This window comes from Lemur catta, chromosome 21 (genome assembly GCF_020740605.2).
Source record: "Lemur catta isolate mLemCat1 chromosome 21, mLemCat1.pri, whole genome shotgun sequence".
NCBI lineage: Eukaryota > Metazoa > Chordata > Mammalia > Primates > Lemuridae > Lemur > Lemur catta.
In genome coordinates, this window is record NC_059148.1 from 11,242,646 (window position 1) to 11,255,550 (window position 12,905).

The window sequence follows — 12,905 nt, forward strand, 5'->3', positions numbered from 1 at the left end:
AAGAAAGACAAATTGTAACCAGAGAAGTGTTTTTTCATAGGATAATGTAGGGTGGTAATCAGATGTAATTGTTATGAAAAGAAAGAATACTTAATTTATGAAAGAGAAAAATTAGTTCAAAGATAAGTTTAACAGAATACAAAATATGATTTGAAAATTGAAGAGTATGTTGAGTTTATTATTGGCTAATAGATGAGGGACAAATTGACAGCAAAGAGGTCTGATTTAGATGTGCAGGGTTTTTTTTGCATTGTAGTTGATGACCCATTTTCATTAACAAAGAGAAGTCTTAAAGATTATGAACAGTCCTTAATGATTAATGTAATGTCCTACTTCCTCTTTACATATTCTAGATTTCTCATGATATGACAACTCTGAATTACCACAGTTTAATTCTATTTAATTCATTGAAAACAATGATCTCTTTTCTGCCTCTTTTTAAATAAGATAGACTGACCACCTAATGGTACTATATTATAACTTTCATAATTGAATGATGAGAACAGAAATTGTAGCTGGATATGTGGCGTGCACCTGTAGTCCCAGCTACTCGGGAGGCTGAGGAAGGAGGATCACTTGAGCCCAGGAGTTAGAGGCTGTAGTGAGCTGTGATTGTGTCACTACACTCCAGCCTGGGCGATGGGGTCAGACGTTTACAGCCGGAAGAGACTTAGAGATTAGTTACTTAGGAATCATTTTAACTTGTAGAAGAAATGAATTCATTATGATTATCTGAGAGGGAGTGTGGTTCCAGATAGAATACAAGTATAAATCAATTGGCTAACTTGTGCCTTTCACCTTAAAGGGAGAAAACTTTTTGATTCTTTTATTAAAAAGTAGTTTTTCTTTTTTTTACAGATCTTTAACTTCTCTCTGTTGTCTTTCAATTCTAGGAGAAGTAAAAACAGATTTCTTCACTGTTTTTCTTAAATAATAATTTTACAGTCAATCCCATTGGCCATAGTGTTTGTTTTCTTTTTTAAAAGCTCATGATACTTTAAAAATAATCTATTTATTTATGTTTTTGAGACACAGTCTCGCTCTGTTGTGGGGCCAGTGTGCAGTGGTGTCACCATAGTTCACTGCAACCTCCAAGCGATCCTCCTGCCTTAAGCCTTTCTAGTAGCTTAGCTGGGACTACAGATGTGCACCACCATGCCTCGCTAATTAAAAAAATTTTTTTTGTAGAGACAGGCTGATCTCAAACTCCTGGGCAATCCTCCCGCCTTGGCCTCCCGAAGTGTTGGGATTACAGTTGTCTCATACTCGGCCAAAAATAATCCTAATAGAATATAGATTAGTATTGCCAATGGTGTTTCTAAAGTAGTATGATCATTGTGACTACTAGAGAATTAGGTGAGGTAAGAAATTTCAGAACAGCTTCTTTTACATATTGGCTCCGTCAGTGATCACTTTAAAGCAGTGAAGATTATTTGACTCTCAGTGATATTTCTCTCTGGAAATTGCAAGATGGCACTTCTTGTGGCATTTTAGAACTTTCCCGAGATAGCCCATGTGGTATCACTCACATGATCCTTGTTCACAAGTCACCTTCCAGCTGAAAGAATAAGAAGGATGATGTCTTCACTTTTCCCCACCCTTCACTGAATCTGGGCTGTGTGGGCACACAGCAGCTTCCATAAAATCTTTGATTATGTGGCTGGGCGTGATGGCTCACGCCCGTAATCCTAGCCCTCTGGGAGGCCGAGGCGGGTGGATTGCTCGAGGTCAGGAGTTCGAGACCAGCCTGAGCGAGACCCCGTCTCTACTAAAAATAGAAATAAAAATTATCTGGACAACTAAAAATATATATAGAAAAAATTAGCCGGGCATGGTGGCGCATGCCTGTAGTCCCAGCTACTCGGGAGGCAGTAGGATCGCTTAAGCCCAGGAGTTTGAGGTTGCTGTGAGCTAGGCTGATGCCATGGCACTCACTCTATCCTGGACAACAAAGTGAGACTCTGTCTCAAAAAAAAAAAAAAAAAAAAAAAAATCTTTGATTATGTGTGTGATTTTAGTATTTTAAAAAGAAGTGTGGCCGGGCGCAGTGGCTCACGCCTGTAATCCTAACACTCTGGGAGGCCGAGGCGGGTGGATTGTTTGAGCTCAGGAGTTTGACACCAGCCTGAGCAAGAGCGAGACCCCGTCTCTACTGAAAATAGAAAGAAATTATATGGACAGCTAAAAATATATGTAGAAAAAATTAGCCGGGCATGGTGGCACATGCCTGTAGTCCCAGCTACTCGGGAGGCTGAGGCAGGAAGATTGCTTGAGCCCAGGAGTTTGAGGTTGCTATGAGCTAGGCTGACACCACGGCACTCACTCTAGCCCGGGCAACAGAGTGAGACTCTGTCTCAAAGAAAAAAAAAGAAGTGTGTGATTGTTTGTAAACCTGTGAAGAGATTGTTTCTGCAGCACAGTGTGGCATGCTGCTTACCATCAGAAAGTCTTTGCATACTGTTGAACTCAGTGTAAATGTCAAGAGCTTTGTTTAGTCTCAAAATATTATTTAATCTTGCTTTCTCTAGTCAATGTGTTTTCATTTTCTGTTGCTTCTAGACCAAGAGCAGTGATGACCTTTTGGCTGGAATGGCTGGAGGAGTGACGGTGACTAATGGTGTCAAAGGAAAGAAAAGCACCTGCCCACCTGCAGCACCTTCAGCATCTGCCCCTGCCATGACCACCGTGGAGAACAAATCCAAGATTAGCACAGGTACGGGTGGCATTTGGTCTGAGATTTCAACTGCTTTTTTGTTTTAAATAGGCAGAGTGCATTGGTGTTTAGGGTGTCCATCTAATTATAGACAATTTCAAACATACACAAAAGCGGACAGATTGTTATTTCAACCCCAGGTGCTCTTCACTGTTACCGTTTCCTAGCCAGTCATAACTCTTTTTCACCCACCTTCACCCCTTACTGTTTGGGAGAAAATTCCAGGTATCATATCATTTCATCCATGAATATTTCATTATTGTTGAAAGATAAGGATTCTTTCAAAAACATCATCACATACTGTTATCAATCCTTAAAATAATAATCATTTCTTAAATCATAAATTATTCAATAAGTAAATTTCCAACATTCTCATATAATTTTTTACTGTCTTTTGATTAGAAATAGGATTCACATGGGTCAGTATATAATATATAATAATTGGCTGTTATGTCTGTAAAGTCTATTTTTTTTTTTTTTTTTTTTGGAGACAGTCTCACTTTGTTGCCCGAGCTAGAGTGAGTGCCGTGGCGTCAGCCTAGCTCACAGCAACCTCAAACTCTTGGGCTTAAGCGATCCTACTGCCTCAGCCTCCCAAGTAGCTGGGACTACAGGCATGCGCCACTATGCCCGGCTAATTTTTTCTGTATATATTTTCAGTTGTCCAGATAATTTATTTCTATTTTTAGTAGGGATGGGGTCTCACTCAGGCTGGTCTCAAACTCCTGACCTCAAGCGATCTGCCGGCCTTGGCCTCCCAGAGTGCTAGGATTACAGGCGTAAGCTACCGCATCCGGCCTGTAAAGTCCATTTTTAAATCTGTGTGTTTACCCCCATTCTTGCAATTTGGTATTTGTAGAAAATGGTCATTTGACCAGTAGAGTTTCTGAGGATCTGGATTTTGATGTCACAACATCTCCATGATAGCCTGACCATTATCCTCTGTCCTCTCTCTTTTTTTTCTTTTTTTAGAGACAGGCCTTGCTCTGTTGCCCAGGACGAAGTACAGTGGTGCAGTTATAGCTCACTGCAGCCTTGAACTCCTGGGCTCAAGTGATCCTCCTGCCTTGGCCTCCTAAAGTGCTGGGACTACAGGCATGAGCCACTGTGCCTGGCCCTCTCTGTTTACTATAAATGGTGTTGGATCTAGGCCTAGTGTTTCAGGTTCAGTTTCCTTTTTTTTTTTTTAAAACAATACTCCTTCATAGGTGGTGACATGTCCATCAATTAGGAGTCACATTTTTTCTGGTTGTTTCTCTTTAAATGTTATTAGTGGCTGGGCATGGTGGCTTATACCTGTAATCCCAGCAGTTTGGGAGGCTGAGGTGGGAGAATCAGTTGAGGCGGGAGAATCAGTTGAGGCGGGAGAATCAGTTGAGGCCGGAGTTTGAGACCAGCCTGGGTAACATAGTAAGAGCCTGTCTTTACAAAAAAGTTAAAAATCGGGGGGAGAGGGGGATGGGTATATACATACATAATGAGTGCAATGTGCACCATCTAGGGGATGGACATGCTTGAAGCTCTGACTGGGGGGGGACAAGGGCAATATACATAACCTAAACTTTTGTACCCCCATAATATGCTAGAAAAAAAAAAGTTAAAAATCAGCCAGGCATGGTGGCACACACCTGTAGCCTCAGCTACTTGGGAGGCTGAGGCAGGAGAATCACTTGAGCCCAGGAGTTTGAGGTTACCGTCAGCTATGATAACACCACTGCACTCTAGCTGGGCAACAGAGCGAGATCCTATCTCAAAAGAAAAAAAAAATTAAAAAAACAATATTAGCAACCTCTCATGGTCATTGCCTAAATCCATTCCTTCTAATTCTCCCATTTTTCTTCCTTTAGTAGCAGCTGTTTGATTTTAGATTGGATAGATTGCTAAATTACCACATCCTATAATCCAAAGAGTAATGCTATCATATTTTACTTCTTACATTTATAGAAAAAACTTTAAAACTTCCAGTAAACATAAGATCATCAGGCCGGGCGCGGTGGCTCACACCTGTAATCCTAGCACTCTGGGAGGCCGAGGCAGGCAGATTGTTTGAGCTCAGAAGTTCGAGACAAGCCTGAGCAAGAGCGAGACCCCGGTCTCTACTAAAAATAGAAAGAAATTATATGGACAGCTAAAATATATATAGAAAAATTAGCCGGGCATGGTGGCGCGTGCCTGTAGTCCCAGCTACTCGGGAGGCTGAGGCAGAAGGATCGCTTGAGCCCAGGAGTTTGAGGTTGCTGTGAGCTAGGCTGACGCCACGACACTCTAGCCCAGGCAACAGAGTGACACTCTGTCTCAAAAAAAAAAAAAAAGATCATGTGTTTGTAATAAAGCTTATGAAAGCAAATTGGCAAAAATTATAGTAGCTCCTCTTCTGTCGTCATCTTGCAGGCTCATAGCCCGTCTTGTGTGTTAGACCGTCCTAGCCCAGGTTTACCCACTGTCCTGTCTTCTGCTGTGACCTCCTGCAGATTCTTCCTTCCTTCCCAGGACAGGCCCCAGTGTTAATTATAATATTGCTGTGGTGCGATTAACAAGAAGGAATACCAAGTCCTTAATTTGTGCTTTACAGGCATTATTTCATTTTATCCTCACTGTAGCCCTATGAGGTAGAGACTATCAGTATCCTCCTTTTAGAGGTGAGAAAACTTGAATATCTTGTCCAAGGCCACGTATTAATTTGCCCAGTAGATATTTATTGGGGACCCATTTCAAACCAGGCCTCAAGGCTGGTGGTAGAGCAAGGTCTTTCACCCCGAAGGCTGGTGTCATCACCCATGGAACACTCCAGCTTGTGTGGTAAGAAGGAAATTAAATACTCTTGCCATTGGTATTTCTTCCTGTTTTCTGGCTTTAGCATTGTACTGAGAGAGAGGCCATGTGTTTGCACAAGTGGTGCCTTCCTGATCGATGCCACCTGACCTCAGCATTCAGTGACCACCTCCCTGGGTCAGTTGTCCCAGTGTGGCTCTGTACATCTGTGTTATTTTGCTGGGGATGTCATGACCAGATACCACAGACTGGATGGTGTAAACCACAGACATTCATTTTCTCACAATTCTGGAGGCTTGAAATCTTAAGCAAGGTGTTAGTAGGTTTGCTTTCTCCTGAGGCCTCTGTTTTTAACTTGCAGATGGCCATCTTCTCCCTGTGTCTTCATGGGGTCATCCCTGTGTGTGTGTCTGTATCCTAATCTCTGATAAAGATACCAGTCATGTTGGATTAGGACCCACCCTAATGACTTCATTTTGCCTTAATTACCCCTTTAACTTAATTGCCTATTTCCAGATGCAGTCACATTTGAGGTTTGGGGATTAGGGCTTCAACATACAAACTTTGTGGGGACACGGTGCAGCCTAGAACAACATCATTGGCTCCACCTTTGCTCCTCCCAGTGACTTTCCTAAGGCTGGTTAATTTCAGTGTGTCCATTTGCTTGTCTTTACATCAGATTATTCTGTTTACTTTTTTAGCACAATAATCCCAGAGGACGTTTTCTTTGTGTTCTCTCTCCTCCTCTCTTGTTTCTTTTTACCTTTCCTTTCATCTTGAGGCATTTCCAGTCCTTTCCCTCATTATTGGCTTTTTTTTCCTTTTGACTTTCAGAGATGCACAGATTTTCCTGTTTTTGGAGAAGTTTGTGGTTTAGATAAGAAGGATGATGGTACCATTTACAGAAATGGGCAAAGGAATTAATGTTTGGGGGAAAAGTTATGCCATCCTTTTCCTTTTTTGGCCTCCATATGCAGTTGTTTCTCCTAATCCTCTTGCTTCCGCCTTTGCAGTCTGTCGCGGGTTTATTGTCCCTTCCCTGTTCTTGCTGCCACACTGACTGTGGGGCTCCTTTACTTTGATTGGTCCACCTACCCATGTTCCTGCTCTCCTGCTCTGCTTTCTTCCTCATGTGTTCCACTCAGTGTCTTCTAGCTTAATTTTCATAAAAATGCTCTTTTTCTTATGTTTCTTCCCTTTTTAAGAACATTTATTGACTTTCTGTGACGCATGGATGTTTGGAGCTCTGTATAAACATTCCCCTGCAGCTTCCCTTAGCTGTGTCACCTGACCCTCCTTTCCGTGTGCCGTGCTCACTCCTGCGTCCTCATCCTTGTCTGTCTTGTGGCCAGCCTGGGTTCCTCATGCTCTGCCACACCTGCCATGTGAGTGGCTCTCTTCCTGTATCATGGAGACCACTCACTCCCTGTTACCTCTACAGTCTGCTGCCCATCACGTAAAGAACCTTGAAAAATGCTTATTGATAGAAATCTAGATCTTATTTTTTAAACAAAAAAAGAAATCTTAAGTATTCATGAATATTTAAACATATTCCTGTTCTTTCTGTATTAAACAAATGGTCGTGTCAATTGTTTTCACAGATTTAAAATTTCATTAATGTGATCTGTGCAGCACATTTGATTGCTGCATCATCATTTAACGTTAACACCTCATTGGTTTTTAATGTTTAGAGAAGCAATATAGCATACTGGTTAAGTTACACGTTCTGCCTGAATTTGAATGTTAGCTCATCCATTTATTACCTCTTGGCAGATTATTTAACATCTGTGTCTGAGTTTCTTCATCTGTAAAACAGGGTGACAATAGCACCTACCTCAGCGTTTAATGAGGCTTGTGTAAATTAAGGTATGTGAAGTGTTAATTTGTGTGTGTGGAATAATTGCTAGATATGTTAGTTGTTGTTATTACTATTTATGTGGCATTCTATGGTAGGAAAGCTTTTTTGCATTTACTTTGGTCATAATTCTTTTGTTTCTTAGAGGTAGCTTAGATTTTTGTTTTGTCCTGAGGCTGCCTTTCCCTTCCTGCCCACCTGTGGGTTCCCTTCGCCATCTGTTTCCCGTTAGATTGCCGCTGCCTGGATGATCCTACAGTCAGCTTCACCTGTCTTGCCCTAGAATATATGCACTTGGCCGACTGGTTAAAGCCCTGCTTTTGGATTTGAGTTGGTGTGTGTAATTTAAATAACATCTTTACTGAGATATAATTCACATTCTATAAAATTTGCCTTTATAAAGTGTATAATAAAGTGTATAACTTTTTTCTCATTGACAATTAAAAGATGAATTATCTGGTTTTGAGAAAACTGAATTTTAAAGTAGCAGACTCTAAGGCAAGATTACTGTAGGTCTAAATCAGTGTGTAGATCCTAGATTTTATCTTACCTGACTTGGGGCACAAACTATATATGCCTTTTTATTGCTAATATTTTTGCCTTAAATTCTTTGTTTCAAACATGTAGGCACAAGTTCTTCAACCAAGCGGAGCACTTCTGCAGGTAATAAAGACTCCAGTTCTACTAGAGAACGATTGCGTGAACGTACCCGACTAAACCAGAGCAAAAAACTGCCTTCTGCAGGTCAGGGAGCTAATGACGTGGCACTGGCTAAACGTTCGCGCAGTCGCACTGCTACGGAGTGTGATGTTCGGATGAGCAAGTCTAAATCGGACAATCAGATCAGTGACAAAGCTGCTTTGGAAGCTAAGGTGAAGGATCTTCTCACGCTGGCAAAAACCAAGGATGTGGAAATTTTACATTTGCGAAATGAGCTCCGAGACATGCGTGCGCAGCTGGGCATCATTGAGGGTCACTGCGAGGGTGACGAGAAGCCTGAGAAGGAAACTATTATTGCTCACCAGCCCACTGATGTTGAGTCCACCTTGTTGCAGCTGCAGGAGCAGAATACGGCCATCCGTGAAGAGCTCAACCAGCTGAAAAATGAAAACAGAATGTTAAAGGACAGGTTGAATGCCCTGGGCTTTTCCCTAGAGCAGAGGTTAGACAATTCTGAAAAACTGTTTGGCTATCAGTCCCTGAGCCCAGAAATCGCCCCTGGTAACCAGAGCGATGGGGGAGGAACTCTGACTTCCTCAGTGGAAGGCTCTGCCCCCGGCTCAGTGGAGGATCTCTTGAGTCAGGATGAAAACACGCTGATGGACCATCAGCACAGTAACTCTATGGACAATCTAGACAGCGAGTGCAGTGAGGTTTACCAGCCTCTCACGTCGAGCGACGACGCGCTGGATGCACCATCATCTTCAGAGTCGGAAGGCATCCCCAGCATAGAGCGCTCCCGGAAGGGGAGCAGCGGGAACGCGAGCGAAGTGTCTGTTGCTTGCTTGACGGAGCGGATACACCAGATGGAGGAGAACCAGCACAGCACGAGTGAGGAACTCCAGGCAACTCTGCAAGAGCTAGCTGACCTACAGCAGATTACACAGGAGCTGAATAGCGAGAACGAGAGGCTCGGAGAGGAGAAGGTTATTCTCATGGAGTCTTTGTGTCAGCAAAGCGATAAGTTGGAACACTTTAGCCGACAGATTGAGTACTTCCGCTCCCTTCTAGACGAGCATCACATTTCTTACGTCATAGATGAAGATGTAAAAAGTGGACGCTATATGGAGCTGGAACAACGTTACATGGACCTAGCTGAGAATGCCCGTTTTGAACGAGAGCAGCTTCTTGGCGTCCAGCAGCATTTAAGCAATACTTTGAAAATGGCAGAACAAGATAACAAGGAAGCTCAAGAAATGATAGGGGCACTCAAAGAACGCAGTCACCATATGGAGCGAATCATTGAGTCTGAGCAGAAAGGGAAAGCAGCCTTGGCAGCCACGCTGGAGGAGTACAAAGCCACGGTGGCCAGTGACCAGATAGAGATGAACCGCCTGAAGGCCCAGCTGGAGAACGAGAAGCAGAAAGTGGCAGAGCTGTATTCTATCCACAACTCTGGAGACAAATCTGATATTCAGGATCTCCTGGAGAGTGTCAGGCTGGACAAAGAAAAAGCAGAGACTTTGGCTAGTAGCCTGCAGGAAGATCTGGCTCACACCCGAAATGATGCCAATCGATTGCAGGACACCATTGCTAAGGTATTGCTTAAGTAGATTAAAATGTTTTGGATCAGTGTTTGGCACCCACTGTGCACAACATACTTACTGAGAGCCAGGATCACTTGTTTGGTGTGTTATTAGTTATTTTTTAAGCTGATTTTTTTTTTTTTTTTTTTTTGAGACAGTCTTGCACTGTTGCCCCAGGTAGAGTGCAGTGACGTCATCATAGCTCACTGCAACCTCAAACTCCTGGGGCCAAGTGATCCTCCTGCCCCCGAGTAGCTGGGACTACAGGCCCACTCCAGGATGGCTGGCTGATTTTTTTCTTGTTTTTGTGGTAGAGAAGGGGTCTCGCTCTTGCTCAGGCTGGTCTTGAATTCCGGAGCTCAAGTGATCCTCCCGTCTCGGCCTCCCAGAGTGCTAGGATAACAGGCTTGAGCCACCATGCCCGGCCAAAAAGCTGGTATTTTTTAAGCTTGAAAATGGTTTTCTTTTATTGGAATAGAGTGAAAAGCATTCTTATGGTAATGTCTCTTTCACTCAGTTGTATTTCATTACTATTTTCTTGCCTGTGAGAGGATGTGGCTTGAGTTACAAACAATACCAGAATCTGTTCCTGGTTGTGGAGCAGGTTGTGTAATTTTACATCCTCATCTTTAATATATTTTGGCATAAGATAGATGGGGAACCAGTATTCCCATCTATAGGATCAACAATGCCTTTCACTTCTGATCCTGCTGTCATTGTAGGTTTTTTTTGGTGACAGAGTCTTGTTCTGTCTCCCCGGCTAGAGTGCAGTGTGCAGTGGTGTCGTCATAGCTCACTGCAACCTCAAACTCCTGGGCTCAAGTGGTCCTCCTGCCTCAGCCTCCTGAGTAGCTGGAATTATAGGCGCCACCATGCCCAGCTAATTTTTCTATTTTTTGTAGAGGCAGGGTCTTTCTCTTGCTCAGGCTAGTCTCAAACTCCTGGCCAAAAGTGATGCTCCTGCCTCGGCCTCCCAAAGTGCTGGGATTACAGGTGTGAGTCACTGAGCCTGGCCCCACTGTAGGTTTTTTACGAGTAGAATTCTGTTGTGAGTTAAAAGTAATTTAGGGGTATAGAGACTCCTGTTTCTTAGAGGTCTGTGATTTGTTGCTGACAGGGACCTTAGAGCTCATTGGCCCAACCGCCTTGTTTTACATGCAGCAGTGTAGCAGTGAGGGCTCAGTTGGAACTGCTGTCCAGGGCTGCTGGCCTTCGGCCTGGGGATCTGTGCCCTGCGTGGTTGCTGATGAAGTGTGTATTTCCATGAGGTATCTAATTAATTCTGTCTCACATTTTATTTATTTGTTGTTTTACTGCAGTGATTTTTTTTTTTTTTTTTGAGACAGAGTCTCACTCTGTTGCCCAGGCTAGAGTGCCGTGGCATCAGCCTAGCTTACAGCAACCTCAAGCTCCTGACCTCAATCGATCCTCCTGCCTCAGCCTCCCGAGTAGCTGGGACTACAGGCATGCACCACCATGCCCGGCTAATTTTTCTATGTATGTTTTTAGTTGCCCAGCTAATTTTTTCTATTTTTAGTAGAGATGGGGTCTCACTCTTGCTCAGGCTGGTCTCGAACTCTGGCCCTCAAGTGATCCTCCCACCTTGGCCTCCCAGAGTGCTCGGATTACAGGTGTGAGCCACCAAGCCCAGCCCAATGCAGTGATTTTTAAAGAAATATTAGTATATCTTTGGCCAAAGTTTGAATAGTTTAGACTTTAATTTTTTTTTAGTGATCACTTTTAGAGATAGAGTTTAGGAGATGTGTGTTATTTCTTGGTGCGTGTATGTTGAGGGGACATTATAAACGAATACTTCTGCAAAGACACTATTTGAGCATTTTTTAATGTTTTCATTTTCAATTTGATAGTGCAGTTGTCACAAATAAGACATCATTTATGTAGGAGAGCATGTTAATCATTAATCAAATGCACGTGCTTTCAGTCTAAACTTTGGAGAAGGGAAAATTTCCAAAATTTTCTCATAAATAATCTGATTAAGATCAGTGATATGTCAATATAATTTTAGTCAGTGATGAGCAACAGTTTATACTTAAGCATATTACATAAAGTCTTATATTATTATAGAGTACTTGTTGATACTTTTTAACAGTTATTACACAGCTTGTTCTAGTTCATGCATAGCACCTCACACACAGCTTCTGTTTGAAACGGTGTGTACCTACCTCAGTTCTAGAACTTAATCTTGGAATGATTCTTACTTTTCTAAATCGTCAATTTTATGTAGGTAGAAGATGAATACCGAGCCTTCCAAGAAGAAGCTAAGAAACAAATTGAAGATTTGAATATGACATTAGAGAAATTAAGATCAGAGCTGGAAGAAAAAGAGACAGAAAGGAGTGACATGAAAGAAACCATCTTTGAACTTGAAGATGAAGTAGAACAACATCGAGCTGTGAAACTTCATGACAACCTCATTATTTCTGATTTAGAGAGTAAGTGATGAGAGAACTTCTCATTCCTTTTTGTTCTACTCTTTTAAACATGTGGGGATATTTTGCATTTAGTAATAAAATAAAAATTAATAATTCTGATTGGTATTGTAGTCCAAAGGCACAGCTAAGTCGCAGAAGTATACATATGGTAAAAAGTGTAATTCACACATTAATTGATAGTCTTTTTGGACTGCTGTGTTTTGTTCCTAAAAAAGAACTCTTAGGCAGAAGCAATAACTTTAAAATTGTGCCTAATTAAGGAAAATCCTTTAAGTGAAAAGCCAATGGGGTTATTATTTTCTGGATCTTAATAAAAGTCATTTATTATTTACTTCCAGTGATTGCAAGTGAGGGAGAAAAATACTGATCCTGAATGATCTTAAGCCTAAGCCACAGGTTTTTATTTATTTGTCTGATTTTCCTTTATACTATGAAGATTTTTATAATATGGTGGAATTGAAACTCAGTTTTTAAGTTTCTTTGTTTTTATGTTGAAACGTTTTAAAAAAATTTTATTTTCTGATTTTTTTAGACTTACAAAAAAGCTGTAAAATAATACAAAGCATTTCTGTATAGAAATTGTGATGAGGAATAGGACATTTGCATGACCTTAAAATGTCTTCCCATAGGCTGTTTACCTGTTGCATGTGAAAAAGAAAAATAAACATTATTATACAGTGGACAAATTGGGCAACACTTTGACCACGCGGTCATGTGAGTGACAGAGGCACATGGATATTGGACACAGCTTCAGTTTGGCCATGTTCTGACTGAGGCATAACTTCAATTAATTGCAAACGTTAGATGGCAAAAAGTGAAGAATATTCTACTAAAAGCAGAAGTGTGGGGCTTGCTATCATTCTCAC

The 12,905-nt window shown here is 41.8% G+C and overlaps 1 protein-coding gene across 3 annotated transcripts in view; it reads left to right on the forward strand.

The window, feature by feature from the left end:
* The window catches only part of SPECC1L (sperm antigen with calponin homology and coiled-coil domains 1 like), a 142,406-nt gene that overhangs the window by 44,776 nt on the left and 84,725 nt on the right, over positions 1–12,905 (forward strand). For 2 of the 3 annotated variants that reach the window (XM_045534215.1, XM_045534214.1), the window contains exons 3-5: positions 2,560–2,713; positions 7,968–9,598; positions 11,832–12,039. In XM_045534215.1, coding sequence (XP_045390171.1) covers positions 2,560–2,713; positions 7,968–9,598; positions 11,832–12,039 — 1,993 coding nt within the window. The remainder of the gene's footprint in view (positions 1–2,559; positions 2,714–7,967; positions 9,599–11,831; positions 12,040–12,905) is intronic. The other variant, XM_045534216.1, reaches the window with a different exon arrangement.